This window comes from Triticum urartu, chromosome 6A, assembly GCF_056163025.1.
Source record: "Triticum urartu cultivar PI428250 chromosome 6A, HENAU_Tu73, whole genome shotgun sequence".
Taxonomy (NCBI): Eukaryota; Viridiplantae; Streptophyta; class Magnoliopsida; order Poales; family Poaceae; genus Triticum; species Triticum urartu.
Window position 1 is genome coordinate 262425937 of NC_141878.1, and position 24320 is coordinate 262450256.

Sequence of the window (24320 nt, forward strand, 5' to 3'; positions counted from 1 at the left end):
GCCCATGGTCTGAATCCAGTAGACTGCTCTCGTGCGCCACCTCTTATATTGCGCCCCCTTAAAGGCAGATGGCTTCAGATGCGCGGCAAAACCACTCAGAGTAAATTGCCTATAATTAGGTTTTTGGATTGTTGGAAATATGAGCAAGTTACTACGAGATTTAATCCGAATAATTAGAAGATAAATCATGACTACAGTAGCAGAGATTAAACTAATCATGCAAACTAGCATAGCAGATGAACAGATCACATCTAGGGCACATACTAGAAACATGAATTCTACCACGATCTCGAACAGGAAGGATAGAATCACATACGGTGTAGCGGGAGCAGCACCGCCGGCATTGACGTTGTCGCCCATGTCGTCGAGGATGAGGTTGCCGAGGTCGGGGAAGAAGTCGTCGTTCGCGAAGTCGTCGCTGCCAGCAGTCACGCGAGTGCGCTCCCCAAAAACATGATCGCCCCTCTCCCGTACAGGATCACGAGAGGCGGGGTTCTGGAGGCCTGCTGTCCCTTCTCCCGGTGCACGCCGAAAGGAGGGATGGAGAAGACTTGCTTGGCGGCGCAATGATCTGGAACGGTGGTGAGAAACCATACGAAGCGGCGACAGCTAGGGTAGACGTCTGCCTGACTATATAGTGTGGGCCGGGTAGGTCGTGGGAGTAAACCCCACGTCCGAGTCGTCACGATCCAAAAGAATCAGAAACGGTTCAGTAATTAACGTGTCCGTTAATTATTAATTAATGACTCATTAATTTTTCACGAGCAGCAAAAATATATACAATGTGCATAGCTCTGTCCTCGGGTCGGCTCAATCCCCCAACCCACGGCGCGTCGTGACGAGGCGTGGCGTGGCGAGGCGAGCGAGGAGGAGGAGCGCGCGTGTAGGTCTCCTCTTCTCATGCTCATACAAGTGGTAGAAGAGCTCACCTTATAAAGAGGTGCAACTCTCTCTCAACTTCCAGGGTGGGACTAAACTTTAGCCTCACTCACTCCACTCACATGTGTGCATGAATGGGCCAAGATAATTTCAGAATTTTAGTTGGGCTTTGGGCCAAAGGCCTACTAGCAAAATTCCAACAATCCCCCACAAAGTCTCATTGGCACATCTCACCATTTAGTTCCAAAACATTGTTTATATACCGGTGCTTAGTGGAGACTGTGAAGTTGAACTTCCACTTAGAGATTTATGCTACACTAGATCACAACTTGAATAGTGGACTATGCCTTGAACTACAAGTTTCCTGTGAGACTAGTTTCACACAAATTCTTGACCGATACTGGGCTGCCGCAAGGCTTCCCCGCGGGTGGAGCGTATACATCATACTCGAGGGCCTTTTCATGAATTTATTAAAGAACACCGAATTCTCATAGACTGCGAAGTTAACAGTCAAATTCATATAGGTGTGTTCCTCAGAAGATGTTCTGCAGGACAACATCTCTGCTTACCCGAATAAGCCACTTGGAACACATTAAGATAAGTATCAACCTGTCATGTATATCAGAAGAGTATTGCATCTTCATCTCAAAACAGAGAGATAAGAAATCCTTAACCTCCTTGATTAAATCAAGTTGGTTCCAAAGATCAGTATGTCGTCGACATACAGACAAAGAATAACTCCTTCGCCCCCACCATAGCGATAGTACACGCACTTGTCACCATCGTTTACTACAAAGCCGACAGCAGTTAATGTTCTTTCGAACTTCTCATGCCACTCCTTAGGAGCTTGTTTAAGGCCATATAAAGATTTTAATAACTTGCACACCTTTCCTTCCTGACCAGGTACTACAAAACCATCTGGCTGATCCATGTAAATTTCCTTCTTCAACTCTCCATTGAGGAAAGTTGTCTTAATGTCCATTTGATGAACGAGAAGACCATGTGAGGCAGCCAGTGATAGTAGCACCCGAATTGTGGTCAGTCTAGCCACGGGTTAGTAAGTGTCAAAGAAGTCTTCACCTTCTTTCTGGGTATAACCCTTGGCCACAAGCCGTGCCTTATACTTTTCAATCATACCATCAGGTCTAAGCTTCTTCTCGAACACCCACTTACATCCTACAGGTTTGCACCCATAAGGACGGTCAGTGATCTCCCAGGTACCGTTAGCTAAGATGGAATCCATCTCGCTACGTACAGCTTCCTTCCAGTAGTCAGCATCAGGAGATGCATAGGCTTCTGAAATAGTCCTGGGTGTGTCATCCACGAGGTACACAATGAAATCATCACCAAAGGACTTTGCAGTCCTCTGTCTCTTAATCCTCACAGGAGTTCCATTGTCACCCTCAACAGGATTCTCAACGTGTTCCATCGCAATGGTGGGTTCAGGAATTACAGTGAATTCCTCACTAGATGGAGTAGGTATCTCCTGATTTGATGAACTCGACATATCCTTCATAGGAAATATGTCCTCAAAGAAAGTTGCATCATTCGACTCCATAATCGTACCAACATGCATGTCGGATACCTCAGATTTTATTATAAAAAAATCTATAGTCGATGCTATGAAAAGCATAGCCCAGAAGAACACAATCCACGGTTTTTGGTCCAAGCTTGCGCTTCTTGGGAATTGCTATATTGACTTTCGCCAAACAACCCCAAGTACGTAGGTAAGAGAGTTTCGATCTTTTCCTTTCCCATTCCTCAAACGGAGTCATGGTCTTATGCTTTGCGGGAACTCGGTTTAGGACATGACACGCGGTCATTAGCGCCTCCCCCCACCATTCCTTGGAAAGACCCGATGTGTCTAACATGGTGTTAACCATATTAGTTAGAGTTCGGTTCTTTTTTTTGGCTACCCCATTTGACTGAGGTGAGTAGGGAGGCGTCCTCTCATGGATTATACCATGTTCCGCACAAAACAGATCAAATTCATTGGAAAAATACTCTCCACCACGATCAGACCTAAGCCATTTAATTTTTCGATCAAGTTGGTTCTCTGCCTCAACTTTATAGTTTTTGAAGAAAGTAAAAGCCTCCTCTTTTGATTTCAGGAGATACACATAACAATATCTAGTGGAGTCATCAATCAACGTCATGAAGTATCTCTTTCCACCTTTTGTCAACACGCCATTCATCTCACAAAGATCAGAATATATAAGCTCTAGTGGCGCCAAGTCTCTTGCCTCTGCAGTCTTATGGGACTTGCGAGGTTGCTTAGCTTGCACACATACTTGGCACCTAGAGCCTTTGACAGTAGAGATTTTCGGAATTAAATTCATATTGGCTAGCCACGTCATGCAACCAAAGTTAATGTGACAAAGTCGTGAATGCCAAATATGAGACTCATTGTTGTAGCAAACATTATTAATAACTTTAGTGCAAATATCTACAAAGACAGGCGGAACAAGCCTCCGTTCTCATAGCCTTTTCCAACAAATTGTCCATACCTAGAAATTACAACTTTATTGGATTCGAAAACCAACTTAAAACCATCTCGACATAAACGGGAGCCGCTAACGAGATTTTTATTTATGGACGGCACATGATGAACGTTCTTCAGACGCACAGTCTTCCCTGAAGTAAACTTCAAATCGACCGTACCAACAGCTCGAACGATGGCATGTGACCCGTTCCCCATCAGCACGGGTGAAGTCCCTGTTGCCTGGTAAGAAGAAAACATGGAGGCGTCAGCACAAACATGTACATTGGCACCAGTGTCAATTAACCAATCAGGGGATTGAAATACTGAAAGGATGGTAGGAAAAATACCGTACCCTAATTCCTTCATATCAGTATCACCGATGATAACATTAGCGGACCTGCCGCTCTTCTCATGTTCGCGCTCCTCAAAGCGGTTAGGACACTTCGGAGCCCAGTGATTAGGATCACCGCAGACATGGCAAAGTCCCTTCCCCTTCTTATGAGAATTCTTTTTGAAGTTGGTAGAATGTGATGGCTTGTTCTTTGTATCAAACTTGCCTTTGCCCTGAGTTTTGTTCTTATTGTTTTTGAACTTGTTGGGCTGGGAGTTCTTCTTCTGTACCATGTGGGCACTAGAACCTCCCTCAGCAACTCGAGCAAGTGTGTCTTTTGCTCTCGCCTTCTCTTCAACATCAAAAGTACCAATGAGATCCGCAACGGAAAGCTCCTGTCTCTTGTGTTTCAGGGAAGTAGCAAAATTGTTCCACGAAGGTGGAAGCTTGGCAATGATGCCTCCGGCAACAAATTTGTCCGGCAACACACACTTGAAGTACTCAAATTCTTTTGCGGGCGACTGTATCTCATGAGCCTGCTGTACAACAGGGCGCTCATCAGTCATCTTGTAGTCATAGAATTGCTCCATGACGTACAACTCGCTGCCGGCGTCCGGGGCACCAAACTTGGCCTCGAGCGCAGCCCACATGTCCTTGCCGTTGTCAAACGACATATACGAATCCACAATGGAGTCATCAAGAACACTCAAAAGAGCGCCTTTAAAGAGGGTATCGATCTTCTCGAAAGCTTCCAGCTATGCTGGATTAAGATCGCCCTCAGGCTTGCCCTTGGTGGCGTCATAGCAGCCCATGGTCTGAAACCAGTAGACTGCTCTCGTGCGCCACCTCTTATATTGCGCCCCCTTAAAGGCACGCGGCTTCAGATGCGCAACAAAACCACTCAGAGTAAATTGCCTATAATTAGGTTTTTGGATTGTTGGAAATATGAGCAAGTTACTACGAGATTTAATCCGAATAATTAGAAGATAAATCATGACTATAGTAGTAGAGATTAAACTAATCATGCGAACTAGCATAGCAGATGAACAGATCACATCTAGGGCACATACTAGAAACATGAATTCTACCACGATCTCGAACAGGAAGGATAGAATCACATACGGTGCAGCGGGAGCAGCACCGCCGGCGTTGACGTTGTCGCCCATGTCGTCGAGGATGAGGTTGCCGAGGTCGGGGAAGAAGTCGTCCTTCGCGAAGTCGTCGCTGCGAGCAGTCGCGCTCCCCAAAAACCTGATCGCCCCTCTCCCGTACAGGGGTTCCGGAGGCCTGCTGTCCCTTCTCCCGGTGCACGCCGAAAGGAGGGATGGAGAAGACTTGCTTGGCGGCGCAATGATCTGGAACGGTGGTGAGAAACCATACGAAGCGGTGGCGTCTAGGGTAGACGTCTGCCTGCCTATATAGTGCGGGCCGGGTAGGTCGCGGGAGTAAACCCCACGTCCGAGTCGTCACGATCTAAAAGAATCGGAAACGGTTCAGTAATTAACGCACCCGTTAATTATTAATTAATGACTTATTAATTTTTCCCGAACAGCAAAAATATAGACAACGTGCATAGCTCTGTCCTCGGCTCGGCTTAATTCCGCAACCCGCGGCGCGGCGCGGCGAGCGAGGAGGAGGAGCGCGCGTGTAGGTCTCCTCTTTTCATGCTCATACAAGTGGTAGAAGAGCTCACCTTATAAAGAGGTGCAACTCTATCTCAACTTCCGGGGTGGGACTAAACTTTAGCCTCACTCACTCCACTCACATGTGTGCATGAATGAGTCAAGAGAATTTCAGAATTTTAGTTGGGCTTTGGGCCAAAGGTCTACTAGCAAAATTCTAACAAAGGCCTTTTGTTCCTTAACCCTCATTGGCTTTATCTGTTCACATAATATTGCCAGGGAGGGGCTTTTAGTGGTTGTTTGGATATCCAGGATTAGATGCGAGATTTAGGAAAACGAGTTTTAGGAGGATTTTTAGGAAAAACCAGTTTTAGTTAGTTTTTCTGTTAAGATAAGTATATACAATTTCTTGTTTGGGTGGAGAAAAAGAAGAAGGAAAACACAATTGCTCAGTTACTTCGCGCTCCTCCTACGCGAGGCCATGAAGCTTCACTGTGCATACTTCTCCTGTTCGTGTGTATGCTACATGACGCGGACGCACATGCTTTTCTGCCAAATGTGAACAGAATTTGCGAGGTGGCATACATGAGCACAAACAATGGCTTCGAGGTGGACAAGATGTACATATAGCAGTATAGCAACGCAGGTGCACCGCTCGGTGTGGAGCGGAACAGTGGCAGAGACGCAGCCAAGCTGGGCATGGATGTCTAGAGAACGGGCATGAAGAGATAACCAGCGCCGCAGCGACCAAGTCGGGCATGGCGAGCTAAGTAGTAGAAGAGCCGGTCGAGGCACGGCCGGCCATGGCAGCGTGGTCTGTCGGCGACCACGACGAACCGACAAGGAACTGCGTACATCTCTTGCCATTATGCCGGAGTCTATTGCGGTCGGGTACCAGCCTTCAGCCTCGCATCGTCGATGCCGCGGAGCTCGACGTCGTCGTCGGTGCCGTCGGCGACCACCGCGGCCACCGGCATGGACGCGCGGGGGCGTAGAATTAGATGGCAAACGCAACAGTGGAGATGACGAAGACGATGCAAACGCTAAAGTTCAATAAGCCGATGCAATTCTCTGTGCGAGGCACCGGACGGCGTGAAAGCCATAGTATACAGAAAACAACTTTATAGAAAAACGTATATTAGTCGTTTTTCTATAAACTGACTTTTTGAGTTTTTAGCAATTATCCATATTCACGATTTCATTAGATAACCCAAACAAGGTTTTAGGCGGTTATAACAGATTTTACGTTTAAGAAAAACTGGTTCTCCACAAACACTGTATTCAAACAACCCCTTAGTGATCTAAACGCTCTTAAATTTTTTTAAAAAAGTATAAAACATGATTAATACAGTAGCTTAATCATGTGATAAAAAAACAATAGAGGTAAATATTACGTTGTTTCTAATAAGTGCTTTTTTTAATGCCTTTTTAGGTAGGCATGATGATTTTAATGATACTCACGTAAGAATAGTAATTGCAATATGCAAAAAAACATCATGAATCACATGGCAAGCACATTTAAACCTAACATATATTTTATATATAAAGATTTTTTGATCAAACAATTTATGCAAGCAAGAAAAGATGAGAAGAGAGTGACAATTTGTGTGCGTTGCTCGACTTGTCTCGTTTTTTTGGGGTCCTGGCTGCTTTTGTTTGTGTTGCCCTTTTGGTCAGTCCACATCCCTCGTCGGGTTAATTAGCAGCTCCCATCCCGTCCCCTGTGCGCCTGCCTCCCCGCAGTCCCACTCCCATCTCTCTTCTCCTGCGCCAACAACAGCAGGCAGCCTACTTCCTTGTCGGCGGTCGCCGGGGGGCGCGAGCGAATCGTTGGGTAGAGGAGGAGGGAAAGGCCGGGGGCGGCGCTGGGCGCCCACCGCAGGTGCATGGTGGAAGCCGCCGCGGGACGCCGGTCGGGTACCAGCCCTCGGCGGCCTAGCGGCGGAGGGGAGCAGCAGCTGCCCCTTGTCGCCGTCGCGCTCGCGACGCGCGTCGTCATGGTCACGTCCGCTCCGCCCGCGGGGGGCGGTGTGGGAGGAGGTGGAGCGGCCGCTGGTGGCCGGTGTCTCGATGACCTTCTCGGCTGCCTGCTCGGCGTGCTCCGCGTGCTTGGCTTCCCGTGGGCCGCGTCCCCTCAGAGGCAGCCGCGCCCAGTGCCGCCACGCGGGGCCATCCCGTCGACAGCGGACGGCCGGCGCTTCGCGGCGGAGCTGAGGCGGATCCCCGGCCGGATTGCTGGCAATGGCGCCTGCGCTGTTGCGTCGCTTTACACGATGCAGGGCAAGAAGGGCGTCAACCAGGACGCGATGATCGTTTGGGAGGTAAAACACAGCAATTGTCTACCCGCTTGCCCCCTTCCAATTCTTATGCTGTAATAATTTTACTTTTACTTGATTAGAATAGATCTCGGTAATCCAAATGAAACGTGGTTCTAGGTTGGGTTTAATTTCGCTCTCGCTTGCTTTGATCTGGATTTGCTTCGTCAGTATTGAGTTGATCTCGATGTTAACCTCAACAGCTGTTTTCGAGCACTTTTTCAGTGTATGTTCGTACGACTTATGTAATATGCGGAAAGAAACACCGTGTACGTACGAATCCTATAGTTCCCAAGAATTGAAGTTTGACTCATTATATATTCCTTTGAAATGAATTGTCATTGGATGTTGCTGGTAGAGAGTTTCAGTTCCCCTGGCTTAATTCAAGTGCAATGATTGGATTTGTGTTGGATACTTGAATGTTGGATGGGCTCCACATGATTCTCATCCTTATCCATTCTTCCTTTTCTTTTTCCCCTTCTTGCTGGATGATCTTATCTGCTTGACGCTTCTTTACATCCTTTTCCATACGTTTGATTACAAATTTGGCTGCATGTCCAATGTACCACATGTACTGTTCACATCTCACCTGTTTGTGGAACTCATTTACCTTCGAGGAATTCCCTAGGCAGCATGCTGAACTAGACTTGCATGATTTGACAACTTTAGTACTCAGTATAAGAGCATCTCCAGCCGTTGGCCCCTCAGGAGGCTTAAAAATCGGCGCCTGGGGGCGAGCCGGCGCTAAAATCGGCTCTGGGGGCGATTGGGTTCCCAGCCGCCGCCCCCAGGTCGTCCCAAGGCGCCGATATCTGCCCATTTTTGGCGCAAATGTGCTTGCTTTCCGGCCCACTTTCGGCGAAAAATCGGCCCGATATCGGCGCAAATCGGCCCATATTCGCCGTGGCTCGGCGCGAATTCGACAAAAGTAATTTTTTTATCACATGGTTCGCCGTGGTTCGGAGCGCCGGAAAACTCGCCCGGAAGGTGGTGGAGAGGTTGCCGCAGCGAAACCTTCTCTCTTTCCTGGCAGAGAATCGCCTATCTAGCGGTGCTGGGCGGTGGGTGGCGCCGGGATCGGCAGGGTGGTGGCCGAGCGCGCGGGGGTGGGGGGCGAATCTGGACGATTGCCTTACTTTTCACGATAGTGTGGCCTAGGCGTGTTTTCCCCTTCCGCCGGAGCCCCCGAGCGCCCCCCAGTGTGCTGGGTTCGGCCTGGGATCGCCGGGCCCAAAAACGGGCCGAGCCGGCGGATTTCGGCGTCTTGGGGGCGCGACTGGGGGTTTTTTTCGGCGCCGGCGCGAAAATGGTCGCCCTGGGGGGCCTGTTGGGGGCGCGGCTAGAGATGCTCTAATGCACTGGGATATGAAAGATGGGCAATATAAGTTGCTAATTTTACACGAGTATGGCTATATGTACAAAATTACTGTACCAACTAGGTATCGACTGAAGACATGCAACCAATAAGAAGAGGAGAGCTTCACCTGTATTATTATGGGTCCCACATCCAATTCCTCACATACTCTCGACTACATACTTTATCAGTGCCCTAATTCAGGCATGCAACATGACTGACTTTCCACAAATTGCTTATATTTGCCATATTCATCTTCAGTCTGCTTTTAACACATACAGTTTGCTGTTGTTATTGTTCTGAATGAGATGATTGATTTAGATAAGATATTTTACTTTTTGCCAGAACTTCTGTTCAAGAGATGACACCATTTTTTGCGGTGTGTTTGATGGTCATGGACCTTACGGTCATTTGGTTGCTAAGAGAGTGAGAGATCTCCTACCCGTAAAGCTTGGTGCGGATATGGGGACAGATAAGGGTAGAGAGACACCCGCTAGCAACATGGAAGGCAACACAAATGAAGTAGGTTTACCCGTAAACCCAGAGAGAAAAGAAACCACCACTTCTGTTGCAGCTGAGCAGGATAGGGAATACCCAGAGATATTCACAACATTCAGAACTTCATTCTTGCGGGCTTTTCACATAATGGACAGGGATCTGAAGTTACACAAGAATATCGATTGCTTTTTCAGTGGAACTACAGCAGTGGCAGTGCTCAAACAGGTAGCCATACGCTGGATTTTTAATGCAAAACTCTGTTCTGATGTTAAATTTCAGTTTAAAATATTCATGAAAAGCAGTGTGTTGAGAGTATTGATTTACTCATATATCTTGCTGTGTAGGGTCATAATCTTATAATAGGCAACTTGGGAGACTCAAGAGCTATCTTAGGCACTAGAAATGAAGATGGTCAGCTCATTGCTGTCCAGTTGACGGTTGATCTCAAACCTAACATTCCAAGTATGCTTCGTATTCTCTTTAGGGTTTCCATATATTTATCATTTTCATATCCAATTTCTTGCAATATATCATCATGTATGCAGTGTAGGATTTTGTGACAGTGGACTTGGGAACTCTAGTATAATTTGTGTGCCCTTGTTTATGTCTTGCCTATGTGACATTTCTGATCTTATGCCATGTAGCACTTACCATTTTTGTGTTAATATTTTACCCTTTCTTGTCTTTATCGTGTAACAGACTAAATTTGAATGTTGGGCCCATATAACTTATTTATATCAATATATCAATTATCAGGGTGCCCACGTAAATCAGTTTTTTTGGTTTTAGTGTGGCAAGGCAACAAGGCTTGTTGTGATGTGTTACTATCGTGTGAAAGTGTGACACAGTGGTCAATAATTTCTGGTTGGCGCTTGAATTTCTAATACGCACTAAAAACTCAAGTGAACCTGCCTGTCAACGAGACGGATATTACCAAACCCTTAGTTTTTCTGAGTAGCATTTGCTTCTTATAAAGTAAAATGTATCTATGCTTTGGAGGATTATTTAGAGATGTTTATCGACATCATCTCTTAAGCTATATTTTGAATCATCTTTTTGCAAGATATACAATTTACAGAACCATTTTCATATTATTTTGAAGTATTTCTGTAAATTGTACATATATGAGTATATGATGGCAACCATTTTCATGTTGCTCTAGCAGCAACCAGCAAGTAATGCTGCACTGCAGGTGAAATGCCATATTTGCAAAAGTTAATTATGTTTTTATGCCTTCTTTTTCTTCCTTTTCTACACTTCGTGTGAGGTATTGTACTGAGATTGATGGCACTTCTAAATGAAGATTGCTATATGCTTCTGACACGCTATTAATATGAATGTAATGGCATGGTTGTTATTCAGGTGAAGCACAACGCATCAGGCAACGCAGGGGCAGAATATTTGCACTTCCTGAGGAGCCAGAGGTTGCTCGTGTTTGGCTGCCAAAGTATAACTCACCTGGATTGGCCATGGCAAGGGCATTTGGAGACTTCTGTCTTAAGGAGTATGGTCTAATTTCTATGCCTGAAGTCTCCTGTCACCGTGTCACAGAGAAGGATGAGTTTATCGTGTTGGCGACTGATGGGGTGAGCAGATGTTTTGAGTTATACCATATCATTTCCAGAGACTCCTAAGTTGAAGGTTTTCTGGTACATGATGCAATTATCTAACTTGTTTGCTAATTCTAGGTGTGGGATGTGCTGTCAAACACTGAAGTTGTTAGCATCATAAGCAGAGCCACTTCTCGGGCTTCTGCAGCACGCTTCCTGGTTGAATCAGCTAATCGTGCCTGGCGTACTAGGTACCCTACTTCTAAAATTGATGACTGTGCTGTTGTTTGTCTCTTCCTGAATACACATGAAGCAGATGAACCATCTAGTTCTGCAGCCAACAATTTAGCAAATGCTCTAGAAGTTAGTGGTGATAAGCACTCAACAGTTGTCCAACTGAGCACTGGAGTATCTGCCGATGTGGTTAATGCACTTGTGAAAGATACAAATGAGCTATCTTTTGTTGATGCTGTTGCGAAGCCAGTTACTGTCTCAGATTTGACAAAGGATGGTTCAGGCACAAAGCAAAGCATCATTTGAGCTTGTGTGTTGCATGAGATTGAACATTTGTTGGGCGATTTGTGCTGTGTTGACAGTGCGCTCCCATTCTCCCATTCAGAATTCTGAGCCTGATGCCTATTTTTATGAGCGCGTTGAAATTCACTGCTTGCTATTTTCTACATGCAAGTCCGAGTAGGGTCTTGAGTTTTCGTCATTTGTGAAGTACCACTTCGGTTTTAGTGTGACCTGCCATATTTCTTTGTAATAATTTTGTTCTTAATGTTTGTTTAGTCTCGTAACAATAATAGTATCCCTATAGGAAGAAGCCTTCCGTGTTTTCACAGTTCTGTAATATTCATTCTATTGCCGTCCATTACAGTGGCTGTTATGCATTTCAACTTTTGGTCCTCTGTACACAATCGCATGGGCTTATGTGTATTGGTACGATCATGAGGGTGGATGTGCATAGACCTTTAGGGCATTTTTTGATGTGTGGGATTGTAAAGTTTCAGTAAATTGACGAAGCTCATTTGAATTTTGATGGATTTAAGTTTGTTTGATTGCATCATATTTTTTTTCTGAGAGTTTGCCAAAGGCGTACCTTAACTTCATAGAAGAGAGAAAATATGTATAAGAGATTACAACGGCGAGCACCACAGGCCGGCGATCCCACACCCCTCCACTCCGGCTTAAACTAGGCAACTAACAATATCAGTGAACTCATCTCCCTCCTGCAAGAGCCCATTGCCGGATTTCGGCAAAGATTAGCTCTACGGTGCCAAACACACTACGGATGTTACCTGAATGAAAGACCCTATTATTTCTTTGCTTCCATAGAGTCCAACAAAGAAGCATGACGAACGAGTCGAAGCCCTTTCTTTCCTCCTTTTGGATTTGTTTGCGCCGACTAGTCCATCAATCCTGTAGCCTGTCCTGATGGGAAGGGAGCATGCCCAGATCACCGTCCACCTTGGAGAAGCACAAATACCAAACATGCCTTGCAAAGACACATTGCAACAGCAAATGATCAACCACCGTGTCTTCCTCCTCATCACAAAAAAAGCAGGGTGAAGCCTCCTCTTGTAACCCATGCCCGAGCCTTCTGTGCGAGGTCCAAAGTCTGTATTGAATTGCCAACCACATGAATATTTTGCAGGAAAGCGGGGCCCAGCTCTTCCAAATCGCAGCTGTGGGCTGGAATAGGATCCCCCCTTCCTAGAGCATCTTGTATGCAGAAGCTTTGTGTACTCTCCAACAGCATTCCAAGCCTAAATGGCCTTATCTTCATTGGCCGGCACAAGGTCAGTCTCAATCAGCAGCTCCCAAAGACAGATAAACTGCGTCAGCTTGATTGCATCATATGAAAGACAAAAGATTGTCTTCAAGAGGTTTAAGTGGATGCTAGATTTGAGTTTGTTTGATTGCATCACAGGAAAAACAAAAGTAGTACGAAGATTTCTCATTGGAAGTTCTTTGTATGGGATTCAATCCTGCAAAGCCAGCGGCCGCAGTAGAAATTTTTCTAAGTTTCTCATCCTATAAAAGCCCCTTGAATGAAGGAGATCATTAATCATTGACTGTAAGAACACATCGCATTTGTAGATTTTGTAAGGGCAAAGAGAGAATTATATGTTAAGTAAATCTTGGTGGTTAAAATCTGTGAATTCATGAACGAATGTATATTAAATTTTGGTGGATACAATCAGTAGGGAATACATGAGCATTTTATGCGAACAGGACATGTCTGGGGTCTGCTTGGTTGGCCCGAGATATTTGCATCTTATAGTGCAGTGCCACACACTGTGCAATAATAAGTCATTGTGCCCTTGTTGCATCTTTCTCTACCCGTTCTTCTACTCTTTTCTTCTGTTCGAATATCTTCTCATCTCACAGCTGCAATGGCTTACAAAATAAGCCGAACAAGCTGCAATGGCTTACAAAATAAGTCAAACAAGCATGAGCAAGTTTTATGCTTCAAGTTCGAACGGCTTGAGGACCCACATGATGTGTTTTGGCGCTAGAGAGCTCATGTGAACTGGTTGGACAATTGAGATCGTAATACGAAATTCTTTCACTCCTTTGCCATGGAACAGAAATAACGAAATACTCTGATTTTTTTTGAAAGGTGATGATCATGTGGAGGTGGAGGGGGAGAAGGGCTTAAGACCCTTATAACTAATTATTCCTTTAAATACTTTACCCTCTTGGGAGGTATTGATCTTACCCACATCTTGGCTGCGGTGCCAAACATGTTTCGACTCAAATGAACGCCCACTTTCTTGCGGATTTCAAGGAAGAAGTGTGGGCAGTGCTAGAAAGCATTGGTGATCTCAAAGCACCTGGTCCGGATGTGATGTTGGCGATCTTCTACAAGAAGTATTGATTGTAGTTGGCGAGAAAATCGTACAAGAGAGTTTTTGCTGTGTTGCAAGGCGGCAGTATACTGGAGGGATGGAATGAAACTTTAGTGGCACTCATCCCAAAGGTTCAAGACCCAAAGAGTGTTAAAGACATATGCCCTATTAGCCTCTGCAATGAGGTGTACAAACTTGTATCAAGGTTCTAGCCAACCATTTGAAGACAATTAATGATGAGGTCATTTCACCGAATCAAAGTGTGTTTGTGTCCAATAGTTTAATCTTAGACAATACCATCTTTACCTATGAGCTTTACTCATTTTATGAAGTGAAAGAAGTGCGGGAATGATCGGTATGCCTCTTTTCAACTCATTATCAGCAAGGCATATGACAATTTGAGTGGCCCTTTCTCCATGCAATGATGATAAGATGGCCTTTAGCTGTGCCTGTGGAGATGGCCATGAAATGTGTGGAGTCAGTGACGTACATGTTTACCGTGAATGGATATATGACGGACATAGCGATCCTTGGTTGTGGACTTCGATAGGGTGATCCCCTTTTCCCATATCTCTTTCTTTTATGTGCTGAGGGATTTCTAGCTTTGTTGAAGCAAGTTAAAGAGCAAGGCAGGATAAAAGGAATAAAGTTGGCGCCGACCACTCCAACTGTTAGCCACCTATTGTTCACGGATGATTCAGTACACTTGGTTCAAGCTGATAGCAAGGGCAATGGCCATTAATGATATCGTCCGTTTGTCTGAAACCTGCTCAGGGCAAGTCATTAACAACCATAAATCTTCAATAATGTTCAGTAAAAACCCCTGCATCCATCATGAATTAACTGGGTCTCCAAGCAAAAAGACTAAGGATGAAGTACCTGGGGCTCCCCACTTACATTGGAAATTTCCACCCAAATGGCACGGAGCACCCTAGGTGACGGTGTCCTGGATTAGGGGGTGCTTGCCACGTCGTCCCCTTTATAGTGGTTCGTGTCGATAACCCTTAGATCATCAACAAGTGGGCCAAGACTGCCATGCCCTTCGACGTGCTCAAGATGGAATCTTCCGAAGACTTGGCGCATACTCTAGGATACATTTGAATCAACGGCATTTTTATCCCTGGATGTAACCAACCTGATGCGGAGCATCCTACGATCATCCCCATGTACACTTCGACTACTCCCCAAGCCCCAAGAGGACATACGATGAGACCTCGACCATATGCCATTGGACACAAGGTGAACTCACTCCTCTTTGAACCGTCACTTTTCACATATGAGACATGGCTACTACCTCATGCATGGACCTTGCATATACTCATGTACAACCGAGACAACCATGGAGGATCCAAGGACCAAGGCGAAGCATGGAAGAGGAGAAGGAAGAAGAAGCAGGGACACGCTTCTGGAAAGCCCGAAACTTCTGGCCTGCCCGGAACCTCCGGCCCCCGGAGTCCAGACCAGCCCCGAGTGCGCCAACTCTCTGGATAGCCCGGAACCTGGCCGGAACTTCCGGAGCCCGGAACTTCCGGCCTGCCTTGGTGCAAAGACTCGGGCCGAAGCCCATGTATTCCTTTCCCACTTACCCCTTCGTGGCTTAGACTATAAATAGCCACCCCCTCCTCCTAGTTAGGGTTAGCGTTGTGATAGCTCATTTGAGAGATAGAGCTTCGCTCATCCATATAGATCTACTCCACGAGAGAGACCGCGGCCCCTCTTCAGAGAAGATCCTCTTGGATTCAAGACTTCCTCGCGGAGAAGAACATCAAGACCTCCTCACGGAGAAGAACCGGTTACCCTATGTATCGTCTTCTGTTGGATCCTCTTGGATTCAAGACCTCCTCGCGGAGAAGAACATCAAGACCTCCTCACGGAGAAGAACCGGTTACCCTATGTATTGTCCTTTGTTGGATTCGGATCTTGTATCTCTTCGTGTTCCGAGGATCCAGCATATGTGTGACCATATCTTGTTGGTTTTAGTGTTTCTCTCGTGTTTCCCCTCGTGATTCCCCTCATTTTCCCCCTCGTGTTCTTCGTGTTCTTCGCGGGATCCGCTCCTTTTGTGAAAGATCGGTCGTATAGGGTTCCACCCTACATCATCTTGGTATCATGATCCATGTTGATCATGATTTCGGAGCCCCCTCTTAGTTTTCTAGCCTTCTTTTGCTTGATTTCGTCCTAAATTCGAAAATCCCCACCAAAAATAGCCCCAATTTTTTGTGATTTGTTGGTTTGGATGATGTTTTGTTGATTTTGATCCATGGATTCGTTGTGTATCAAGTGGATCTAGCCTTCCCCATCTTTTCCCCCATTTACATCCACAAAATCTTCTCAATTTTGACCCTGAAAATCGAGTTTTTCCGCCCCCGTTCTCAGATCTGGAATTTAGGGTTCGTCCCGGAAGAAATTCCACGACCCCCGGAACTTTCGGGCTAACCAAAAAGTTTACCCCAAAAATCCCCAGACTCCCCTTTACTTTTTCCGCGACCCCCGGAACTTTCGGCCTAACCCGAGACATTGCACAAAATTTCAACATCACCCTCCTTCACCGTTTTCATCACAACTTTTCGCTCCGAACTCCGATTTGAGTGTTCTTTGGCTCGTTTTGAAGCTATCGACGTTCCCGAGGACCTCACCTTGGTTTCACCACCTTTTTACCCCATCAATTTTTTGTAACTTTGGCATCTTTGCCTAGGGCTTCCACCACATCATCCGCTACACCACCACCGACTTCTGCAACCTAACCAGTTTTGTTCCCCATTGCATATGTGGTTGCTTGAGTAGTGATTCGAGTTTCCTAAGGTGTTTCAGCTACTTAGGGACGGTTGCTTCCTCATCAACCACCACCACCACTTCCGCATAGGCTTACCCACCATACACTTCCACCAACCCAATTTAACCCAATTTGTTTGTGTTGTGAGTTGCGTCTCCTAAGGTGTTTAGGCTACTTAGGGAGCGTTCTTCCAACTCCGACACCGTGTATAGTCCAACACCTTACCATCCATTTCCGCATTGCCTACTCGCGAAACCCATCATTGCATTTCCGCAATCCCATTGAGCTTCCGCAACCACCACCGCATTCCCGTTACCACCATTTGACATTTGAGATTTTGAGTTCGCAGTTTTTCCATTTCCTAAGGTGTTTCGACTACTTAGGGACGAGTCTCCATCATCTTCGTATCTCCCCACTCATCATCACCACGGACGATAACCTCCATATCATCTTAGTATCGTGGTATCCCTCCATTGTATATTCCCTTGCAATTGCATTGTTAACCCCTAGCCTATTTTGCGTCACTTGCCTATCAGGACTAGCCATTTGAGTATTGCTGGCAACGTTACTTGTGCACATTAGTGATCTACACCATACATTGCATACATACCATATCATATTGGTATCATATCATCCCTTGTGTCACAAGATTGTTCCCGTATATACCCAATTGCTATCTTGGTTTGTGCATTTCACATAGTGGCCATATACAAAAAAAGAAAAAAAGAAAAAAAGAAAAAGCTTTTAAGCAAAAGAGAAAGAGCAAAGAAGCTTGTACGCAATAGCCATAGCATCATACCACATTGCATATAAGATTGTCATATCCGATCATCTTGGATCACACCACCGGAACATACATACATAACATACTTGGGATAGAAAGTTCATACATTTTGCATATCATAGGTTGTGAACAAGTGTCGTATCCGCCTATTGAGCAATCGTGCTAGCGTCTCTCTTGAGTTGTGCAACACGAGCTTTTTCCATGGATTCCACATTTTGTGCTCATTCCTTGGTTGCACGACCCCATTTATCTATCAGTGTGTGTGTTTCCGTGTGCCACATATTGTTATTGGTCTACTTGTTTTACTTGCGAATTTGTGAATCTCTTTCAACATTATTGACTCTTGCTAAAATTTTGCATTAAATTTTTGGGCCACTATCCTCACCGAGCTCCACCATAAGCCTTATTTGTGTAGGTGTGAGAAACCGACAAGAATTGGTACCACTTGTGCTATTTCCTTGTTACATCATTGAGCGATCATTGATCCATCTTCAACATTGATAAAGGTACATTTGGTATAGTTCTTCTCCTTTCTCCACTCATACTTGCTCGAGTATTGTGATGGATAGGCAAAGCATTTCATCTCCGGTCTTCGACAACAATGACGACATGAACAACTACATCACCAAAGCGTCAATCTTCGATCTACAACGACAAATGCAAGGTGCACAATCAAGATTGCGAGAGCGCATCGAGAACCTCTACATTGACATTCATCACTCCGAAGCAAGGAAAAGGGACTACATCGACAACAAGCTTTCCGCACAAAAGGAGGAGCAAGATGCAAGGATGGAGGAGATTCGGACCTTGTTGATTAACCGTTCTTCCCCTTCACCATCCTCAAGGCAGCGACGTTCAAGTCACAAGTCTTCGGAGCGCAAAAATGATGCAAGCGCAAGTCGTCCACGGCCACATCTCCATGGCGACCACCATCACGTTCGTGATTCACATTGTCATGAAGGGCAGGTCACCTCCAAGCATCATGTGCATGACAACGATGAACTCCATCGAGCTCAAGCACGACAACGACACCATCATCATGAAGATGCTCGCCAAGCGCAAATGCACAAGTCCCAACAAGCCCTACTTCACGCCAAGGCCAAACTTCATGAGCACAAGAGAAGACCGCGAGACAAGCACCACCAAGACGGAGCTATGACTACCACCACCACTTCGACATCTTCGCCAAATGCTATCAAGGCATCTTCGCCTTTGGACATACGGCCTCTTCGCCTACTTCCCATGAGTTCACCTACATCGACATCTTCACCAACGAGGCGACCACCTACGAGCGAGGGCAACACTTCCATCTTCGGAAGCCCCCCAAGGAAGATGGTCGAACATGGGAAATTCCCTTCGGTCATGGAGACGAGCTATGAGGTGCCACATCATATGGACCTCATACAACAAGACAGCGACAAGAAGGTCGAGCAAGGGCCATCCCCTTCGACCACGGCGACGAGCATGAACCTCTTCAACAACATGAAGACGACGCGCATATTGGACTCATACTCCGAGTCAAGCTACGAGACCGCACATGAGACCTTATCTTTGGTCTTGGAGGAGAGTGATGATGTGCCATCTTCGGCCTTCATCCCTGGCTACGACAACGACATGATAGAGCATGGATATGTTTGCACCTACATCTCTCTGACACCCACATATCATGAGATGACCCAATTGCCATGTGAGGAGAGCCACCGCCCGATGAGTGATATGAGTGACTCCACCATATGTGACATTGAGTGCATTTCCTATGAGAGGATGAGTGTGACCACCACTAGCCCCACACTTGAGAGCATGCCACACATCCTATGTGAGGTTGAGAGCCATTCGAGTGACTCCACCAACCATATGAGTGAAAGCATCATACCGGGAGTGAGTGAGACACAAGACTTAGTGAGTGAGGTAGTTGACACGGCATGTCAGGCCACTATGATTTCTAACGACTTAACCTCTACTCCGAGTGTGTTTTCTTCTTTGGTGCTAGGTCTCCTACATGATGACACGCCTATCCTCGATGAGTCCATACCTCCAATGGAGACAACGATGTCCATGGTGGAAGAAGATGCACCCCCACATGGCTCCATAAGATGAAGATGACCACGACTTGGTTTTCGACACCTCACCTACAACACATGAGCGATGCTCCAAAGGTAACATAGGTGATGGTGCTTCTCTTGTCCCACTAGTGGACAATCTCACTAATGATTGCTTGCATGATGTTGATCCACCTATTCCCATGCTTCATGCTAGTGCGACTTCTTCATGTCATGACTTACCTATTTATGATGAATATGATGATGAGCATGTTGAGTTGCCTAGTTGTGATGCTATGCTACATAGGATATCATGCGAAAATTCTATTGGTCACGTCATGTTTGATAATCCTTTAAACTTGTCATATGCTATGAGTGAGACCTCCCATATCGCATCATTTAAATCTCAACATAGTAGCTATGCATGCCCCATTCAAATAAATCCCATTTGCACTTATGGCATAGATGACGAGATGATGGTCATTGGCTTTTGTTTTTCATGTGATGATATTGCCATGCTTCCTTTACATGATTTGCACAGTTCATCTACTATTCCATGCCATGATCACATTGTTCCAAATATGCATTGTTTTGGATGTTGTCAATATTCTTCATGTGATGTTTAATGCTCATGAGGAGACCCCCATAGTTTCCTCATACATATTAGGAGATTTTGAATCATTCCATACTTTGCATGATTCCCATAATTGCTTGCACCATATACATTCCATGCATAACAATGCTCTAGATATTCCTCATGATGCATTACACAATTTGAGTCTCCATTATGATATACATAACAACACACCTATCATGATGGATGACATGTTTCTATATCACGCATCTCATTTATTTGAGCATTGGATATTTTGTGCTAACCAACACAAACACGTGCGCATCATGATGGATGATGTGTACATATACCACGCACACACAATTTTCCCTTTGTCTTTGTTTTGTGTAGGTACTCACGTATACTCGTCAACCTCTCAATCCCAAGAGTTGACGAAACGAGCTCTTGAGAGCAAAGATGACTTGGGATCCCGTGAACTATCCTTCCCACCGTTCTCTTCGCGCAACGACTACGCGCATCTCTTTTACTTGGCTCTCACACGGCTATGGGCTATTTACCATTTGTCATCTTATGCCCATTATATCATGTTCACTTTGCATGTTATGCCTATTTCTATGTCTTTGCCATGCAATTGCGACCCTTGCTTGCCTTTACCCATCATTCACCATTTTACTACTCCTATGTGTATTTGCATGCTTGGTGGAGATCCTTGTTGCTATTGCCATGTTTATCATATGCCTCCATACTATGAAATGCTCCCTTGTCCTTTCTTATGATGAGCATGATGCATACACTTGTTGGGTATCTTACCACACGAATGATTGGTTTTGCACTTCCGCTAACCTCATTTGTTTTTCTGAGTGTTTGTCATGTTCTTTCGTTTTGAAGGATCCACAAGGTGGTACCATCACGAGACAACTTGGTCATGTGATGGCGTACACGATGCACGACACCAACATTTTCAACATTCTCATAAAGGTGAACTCCTCCCCTTTGAGCCACCCTCAAATACACATATTGGATGGGTCACTCTTTCATTGTTGTTTCCTTCTTGTTGTCTACATGATACATCTCGCGAATGGAGGAGCGACATTGAAGATTGGCTCTATGGACCTTCACATTGAGGAGCGCTCGGACTTATTGGATGCACTTTCGAACCTACACTCATGCCACCACATCGAGCATTGGTATACCGACACCTCCATATTTGTTGATTGTGCTCACACATGTCATGCTCGATGGACATATCACACACATGACAAATTTGCATCTTATGCATGGATTGACTCACATTATGATTGCCTTGTTGCATCTTGTATTTCGATGTCATCCATGATATATGAGCTTGTGCACTTCCTTAGAAAATTTGTTGTGATATTTCTTGATGGCATATTCATACATCATGACCATATTACCTACCATCAATTGCATGATAACTCATTCATATTGATCATCCATTGCCATATTCATGCTATTGATAAACCGTCTCACTATGACATCATTTTGCACCGTGGTTGCATTGATCACATTCAAAACACATATGTGTGCACAATGATTGCATTTCCGCCCATGAATGCTTTGCATATCTTTCTAGATAATCTTGATAAGCTTCATGCACTTTGTCACGAACAATCTTGCCGCACAGACTCATTCTTACATGATGGACACTTTGTGTGCGCTAACCATTGTATTTCCGAGTGTTGTTTGTGTTTGCTCTTTTTGCATGTATACCACTTCGGCGACACCTTGGAGTACTTGGATTGCGCAATGTCTTCAACTCCGTCCAACTACAAGTCCATCCACAACAACCGTTTCCATGGTGATGAGGATCACGATCCGAGGTCGGATCTTTCCCAAGGGAGGGGAGATGATGCGGAGCATCCTACGATCATCCCCATGTACACTTCGACTACTCCCCAAGCCCCAATAGGACATATGATGAGACCTCAACCATACACCATTGGACACAAGGTGAACTCACTCCTCTGATCCTCTCCGAACCGTCACTTTCCACATATGAGACATGGCTACTACCTCATGCATGGACCTTGCATATACTCAGGTACAACTGAGACGACCATGGAGGATCCAAGGACCGAGGACAAGCATGGAAGAGGAGAAGGAAGAAGAAGCAGGGACAAGCTTCTGGAAATCCCGGAACTTCCGGCCTGCCCGAAACCTCCGGCCCCCGGAGTCCAGACCAGCCCCGAGCGCACCAACTCTCTGGATAGCCCGGAAACCGGCCGGAACCTGCCCGGAACTTCCGGCCCCACCCGGAACTTCTGGCCTGCCTGCGTGCAAAGACTCGGGCCAAAGCCCATGTATCCCTTTCCCACTTACCCCCTCGTGGCTTAGACTATAAATAGACCACCCCTCCTCCTAGTTAGGGTTAGCGTTGTGATAGCTCATTTGAGAGACAGAGCTTCGCTCATCCATACGGATCTACTCCACGAGAGAGACCGCGGCCCCTCTTCGGAGAAGATCCTCTTGGATTCAAGACCTCCTCGCGGAGAAGAACATCAAGACCTCCTCACGGAGAAGAACCGGTTACCCTATGTATCGTCCTTTGTTGGATTCGGATCTTGTATCTCTTTGTGTTTCAAGGATCTAGCATATGTGTGACCATATCTTGTTGGTTTTAGTGTTTCTCTCGTGATTCCCCTTGTTTTCCCCCTCGTGTTCTTCGTGTTCTTCGCGGGATCCGCTCCTTTCGTGAAAGACCGGCCGTATAGGGTTTCACCCTACATCACAACCTCATGTAATCCTTAGCTACCCCAGGTCCTTATATAAGCCAAGGGGTTTTAGCTTCTAGGGTAGAAGAAAAACATATAGTCACATACGATCTCGAGGTAGATCATCCCGTACTGTGTACTCCATCACAATCAATACAAAAAAGCAGGATGCAGGGTTTTACCTCTGTTGGGGAACGTTGCATGGGAAACAAAAAAATGTCTAAGCTCACCAAGATCATTCTAGGAGATGAACATCTACGAGAGGAGAGATTGCATCTACATACCCTTGTAGATCGCTAAGCGGAAGCGTTAAGAAACGCAGTTGATGTAGTCGAACGCCTTCGCGATCCAATCACGATCCGTCCCGCTAACTCCCAATCTAAGTGCCGAACGGACATCACCTCCGCGTTCAACACAGGTACAGCTTGATGACGCCTTCACCTCCTCGATCCAGCGAGCGATGGTGAAGTAGTAGCTTAAGTCCTCCGGCAGCACAACGGCGTGGTGGCATCTTAGTAGAGCTTCGCTAAGCACTACGGAGAGGAAGATGACCACGAGGGAGAGGGAGGGAAGCGCCGTGGCATAGATGGGTGCGGCTGCCCTCCCTCTACCCCTCTATATATATAGGGGGAAGGGAGGAGGGGTGCCCCTAGGGTTTCCCCCAGGGGGATGGCGGCCCAGATGGGGGCGACCAAGGTTTGGGTGGCCCCCCAGGTGGCTTGCCCCCGAGCAAGGGGGAGGCATCCCTAGAGGGGTGCACCACCTTCCTGGTGGTCGTGGGATGGGGTGAGGGTGGGCTGGTGTGCCCCCTCCCCTTGGCCCATGAGCCCCCCAACACTTGTCGGGCCCCCCCGAAACCCCTTTCGGTCCTCCTGGTTATAACCCGATACCCCTGGAACACTTCCGAACTCCTATGCCTTTCATCCTATATATCAATCTTCACCTACAGACTACTCCGGAGTTCCTCGTCATGTCCGGGATCTCATCCGGGACTCTTAACAACCTTCGGTTACCACCATAACAACTCAACTATAATTATATCGTCACTAAATGTTAAGTGTGTAGACCCTGCGGGTTCGAGGACTATGCTAACATGACCGGGACACCTCTACGGTCAATAACCAATAGCGGGACCTAGATGTCCATATTGGTTCCTACATATTCTACGAAGATCTTTATCAGTCGAACCTCGATGTCAAGGATTCAGACAATCCCACATGCAGTTCCCTTTGTCTATCGGTATGTTACTTGCCCGAGATTCGATCGTTGGTATCACCATACCTAGTTCAATGTCATTACCGACAAGTCTCTCTACTCGTTCCATAATCCAAGATCCCGTTGCTAACCCATTAGTCACATTGCTTGCAAGCTCATTGCGGTGTTGTATTACCGAGTGGGCCCTGAGATACCTTTTCGTCATACGGAGTGACAAATCCCAGTCTTGATCCATGCCAACTCCACAGACACCCTCGGAGATAACTGTAGAGCACCTTTATAGTCACCCAGTTACATTGCAACGTTTGGTACACACA

General features: G+C 46.0%; 1 protein-coding gene across 1 annotated transcript; it reads left to right on the forward strand.

Moving 5' to 3' along the window:
* The first annotated feature begins 7003 nt into the window (after positions 1 to 7003).
* LOC125513503 (putative protein phosphatase 2C 14) lies at positions 7004 to 12077 on the forward strand. The gene is made up of 5 exons (XM_048678633.2): positions 7004 to 7635; positions 9329 to 9706; positions 9826 to 9943; positions 10844 to 11067; positions 11170 to 12077. Exons 1-5 carry the CDS (start codon positions 7201 to 7203, stop codon positions 11569 to 11571), a joined length of 1557 nt encoding a protein of 518 aa, XP_048534590.2. The 5' UTR covers positions 7004 to 7200; the 3' UTR covers positions 11572 to 12077.
* Positions 12078 to 24320: the final 12243 nt, after the last annotated feature.